We start from the raw sequence: 1641 nt of genomic DNA, 5'->3' as shown, positions 1-1641 counted from the left end.
TGTAATGTACTGCAGAAAATACTGTTTATGGAAGATGAACGAACATCTGGCTTTCCTACTTAATCAGGTGACACACTGTACAAACTAGTTTATTTTGAGCAGGCAAAGCCTTTTGTTAATTCTAATAGAGTTAACTGAATAAAGTTGGTTAGCTAATTTTTAAAATGATTTTCCTGAAACTGAGACATGCCTGGTGACACATACTCCATTTGTTTACTCTTCATCAGCTCCTGGACAGTAACATCTTTTCCTCCCCTGCAGCTTCTCTCACACTGTATGCTCGTCACCCTGGCCTGCTACCTGGGGGACGAGTTCACACCGGTTGCACATGCAGCAATGGACAAGTACCTGTCAGCTGTTGCAGCTGTGCTCGCCGAGAAATACAGATGAGACTGGGCCATGTCTCTAGGAAGGACGATGATGATATATTAGATGAAATATTTATGTATGTGTAGTTTTTGTTATAATAAAATGTGCAATTAATATGCTGCTTTTTGTTGTGTTGTGTTACAATGTAAAGACTTAATCATGCATAAATATAATTCACTCATGTGTAAACCTTATGGCTGTGACTCAGGTTGTGACTATGTCTATATACAATACATGTTATAGTATATTTGATCCAAGAGAAAAGCTGGTCTCACAGTTTATTGTTACAGCAGTGAACAGGGCACTGCCTACAGTTCTGTCACAGTTCACTGTTATCTCTGGCACTGAAATACACCTCGGAGATGTCTGTTGTCCTGAAATAATACTGGATTACCTAACACAAGCAAATTTGATGTGAGTTGAATGACAAGGGAATTGCCTTAACAATAAACAATAAACACTGTACTGATTTTTTAACAACTAAATGGCCTTGGTGAGATTGTTTTCTCATATGTGTCACTGCCATGATGAGATTGAGAGACGCTGTGTGGGGACACCTGTGTCTTACTTCAGGCTGTACACATACATACTCATGGATTTGTGATTCTGGTTTCCTCATCACAACAATGAAATAATGCAATAAGTTATAATATATGTTTAGTTGGAGTAAATGTATTCAGCTGCCATTAGTTGTATTGAGCCTTAGAAATTAGATTTAAAAAAACAACATAGAAACACATTTAAACATTGCTACATTTAAATCATATACACTCTGTCTCTGTTGCTGAAAGTTGACTTTGGTATTAAATACAGTCTCATTCATGGTGCCAAATTACACTTGGAATAAATTGGGAGCTGTCTGTGGGGCTGAAAGTAACCACATGAGTGTGAAAAAGCATACAGCTGGCAATGGAGGGATCTAACTCTTGGAATCCAGATTGTAGATATTCCAAAAACTATTATATTATTACAAGCAGATGCTTCTATATGCCACCACTACACATCACTAACTTTGTGTCTCCTCTCTCCCATAGTGTGTCCTCTCTCCCTGTACCTTTCTGCAGGTTCCCCTGGCCCTGGAGCTCTACGTCTCTGATGAGCAGTCACTGGCCTCATCAACCTGACCAGTGCTTGATTGTTTGTTGTGTCTTGTTACTTTTCTTCTTTTGTCTCTCCTCTATCCACTCACCCCAACCGGTCGAGGCAGAAGGCCACCCACCAAGAGCTGGGGTCTGTCAGAAGTTTCTTCTGTTAAAGGGATCCCCACTGTCA

The 1641-nt window shown here is 39.8% G+C and overlaps 1 protein-coding gene across 2 annotated transcripts in view; it reads left to right on the top strand.

Annotated features, from left to right (window-relative positions):
• Positions 1-776, top strand: part of hbae4 (hemoglobin alpha embryonic-4) — a 1989-nt gene extending 1213 nt beyond the window's left edge. The window contains exon 3 of one of the 2 annotated variants that reach the window (XM_020615937.1): positions 228-776. In XM_020615937.1, the coding sequence (XP_020471593.1) occupies positions 228-455 (228 nt within the window). In that variant the 3' untranslated portion in view covers positions 456-776. The remainder of the gene's footprint in view (positions 1-227) is intronic. The other variant, XM_020615939.1, reaches the window with a different exon arrangement.
• The last annotated feature ends 865 nt before the right edge of the window (positions 777-1641 follow it).

Source organism: Monopterus albus, unplaced genomic scaffold (assembly GCF_001952655.1).
Source record: "Monopterus albus unplaced genomic scaffold, M_albus_1.0 scaffold171.1, whole genome shotgun sequence".
Taxonomy (NCBI): domain Eukaryota; kingdom Metazoa; phylum Chordata; class Actinopteri; order Synbranchiformes; family Synbranchidae; genus Monopterus; species Monopterus albus.
The sequence above is the reverse complement of the archived record's forward strand: the minus strand, read 5'-3'. Positions and strand labels throughout refer to the sequence as shown.